We start from the raw sequence: 2500 nt of genomic DNA on the forward strand, positions 1-2500 counted from the left end.
CTTTATAAGTTGATTCAGCGACGACAGCTCTCCAAATATGAGGCTGTCGACATCGTTTATCAAGTAACAGAGAGCGTTCGGCTGATTCATCATCGTGGCTGGACTCATAACGACCTAAAACAAGATAACATTGTCGTGACGAGGAACCGCGACCTTTGGGAAGCAACGCTAATTGACTTCGGAAGCGCTGTTCCCATCGGCAAGGGCGTCTACAGCAAGAACAGAACCGGGCACATCACTTTTCCTCACATTGCTCCCGAGCTTTTCAAGGGACGAGGAACTTCTTCCGGAAGTGATGTGTACTCCATCGGTTATCTGTTAGCTTCTCTTATCGCCCAACAAGATCGAAATCAGGAAATGTCTGCTCTTATCGCAAGCACAATGACTTACAAACCTGAGGATCGAATTTCAGTTGATGATCTTGTCCAAAGACTTCGTGATGTTCGTTTCAACATCCTCTTGGACATCGTCACTGAAAAGTTTTCTGCACTCAAAATTTGAGTTCTTTAACCATCAAAATCGTAAGAAAATCACCTTTGGATTACTTTGAATTGCGTGATGATTCAACATCTTTACTGACATCATCGTTGATACGCAACTTTGTTCACTCTGGACCATTAGAATTGATATACTTTTTTTAATAAGCTTGGATGTATAAAAGCTCTATATGCATTGGAATGATGGAATTTGTATTTTCTATGAAAAGCAACTTTATCAAGATCGGACAATATAAGATCGACTAAAACCGCTCCCTGTCCAAAACCCGCTTGAAGTGAAATAAAGTAAAATATAATTGAAAACAGGAAATAAAATTAATAAAGAAAATAGTAAGAATATATTTCATATTACGATGTCCACACATCGAAACTTAAAAAGGCTTTGACGCCTTGTTTATTAAAGATTTAACTTCAAATATCAACCCTTTTGGGGTTTCCCTCAGCTGAATAAAATCACCTGGCGACAACTTAAATAATCGACCAAACTCACGAAAATCAAAAGAAACATTTCTATTTAAAAATCTCGTTATATAGCAAAACAACTTAAACATATTTCACATTCTTAATAAGTAGATTTAATTTGCTCATGTCATACATTTCATCAATTAAAGGAGACTTAAAGCACTGGAACTATCATCAAATAAAGAAAGAAGAAAAAGAGGTGATTTGAGAGCATTGCTCAGACTATTAATAGGATAAGATAGAATTGACAGGAGACCTTTTGGTAGTATGGCACAGAATAGGAGAGAACGGGTCATTAGCACCAATGGATCAAAGAACTGGGAAGGGAGAACTGGGTGGCTGTCTGTAAGCGAGCGGCCAAATATATATATATATATATATATATATATATATATATATATATATATATATATATATATATATATATATATATATATATATATGTTGCTAATACAGGAGTTGGCTATACTTTTAAATGCTAAATATGAAAATTTTATAAGTCTATTTATATATATATATATATGTATATATATATATATATATATATATATATATATATATATATATATATACCCTTTTTGGGCAAAGTCTTTCTCTTAAACAATTACTGTTGAATGCTAAAGTACATGTGGCATCAATGCTTTTTAGAGAACATGTCTCTAACTTTCTAATTATTCTTTTCTCTTTATGGTTCAAACTCTGGAGGAAAGTATGGTGCTCCATTTAGTACTGACAGCCGTTTCAACCATTTCACATGGTCATCTTCAGGGTAAAACTGAATACAAATGTGAAAACATTAGAATATAAAGACCCGTGGGCCGTACAAACAACAGAGAAGAAATAAAAATGGTGGAATATGATTGGTGGGATATGTGGGTGGGCGGGGCCAGGAAGTCCTTAATAATGAAAAACAACACCACCCCTGTAGGACCCAAGGAATCGAAATCCGGCGTAGTCTACAAATTTAAATGCTCTGAAGAGGCATGCAAGCCCCTCGACATGAGCTACGTCGGACACACGATGACCACCTTAAGAAGGCGACTTCTAGCACACCGAAATAACGGAGCTATTCACCAGCATTACATTGACACACATGACAAGAAGCCGCGCTTGGAAGACCTCATCAGGGACACCGAAATAATTCACACAGACTCTAATTACGGACGCTTAATAATTGACGAGACAGTTAGCATTACTTTACAGCAGCCTACATTAAACGTCCAGAAGTCATCGGATCATGTCCTCCCTTCCAATAGAAAAAACAGACCCGCACACCGTGACATTTGCCCACTGGAAGTTCCAAGACGACAAGACGTGACATTAGCTCCCCGTAGGTCCCGGCGAGAGGGTGCATCTAGACATTTGCTCACCGGAAGTGACAACCCGACAAGACGTGACATAAGCCCATCGTTGGACTAGGGCCCCCTTCCTGGCCCCGCCCACCCGCATATTCCCACCAATCATATTCCACCATTTTTATTTCTTCTCTGTTGTTTGTACGGCCCACGGGCCTTTATATTCTAATGTTTTTCACATTTGTA

The 2500-nt window shown here is 38.1% G+C and overlaps 1 protein-coding gene across 1 annotated transcript in view; it reads left to right on the plus strand.

Moving 5' to 3' along the window:
* LOC143018221 (uncharacterized) overlaps window positions 1–501 on the plus strand; it is a 783-nt gene extending 282 nt beyond the window's left edge. The window contains exon 1 of the mRNA XM_076173456.1: window positions 1–501. This exon is cut by the window's left edge and continues 282 nt beyond it. Within this exon, the coding sequence (XP_076029571.1) occupies window positions 1–501 (501 nt within the window).
* The last annotated feature ends 1999 nt before the right edge of the window (window positions 502–2500 follow it).

This window comes from Oratosquilla oratoria, chromosome 3, assembly GCF_046742065.1.
Source record: "Oratosquilla oratoria isolate Oo_2021 chromosome 3, ASM4674206v1, whole genome shotgun sequence".
NCBI classification, from domain to species: Eukaryota; Metazoa; Arthropoda; class Malacostraca; order Stomatopoda; family Squillidae; genus Oratosquilla; species Oratosquilla oratoria.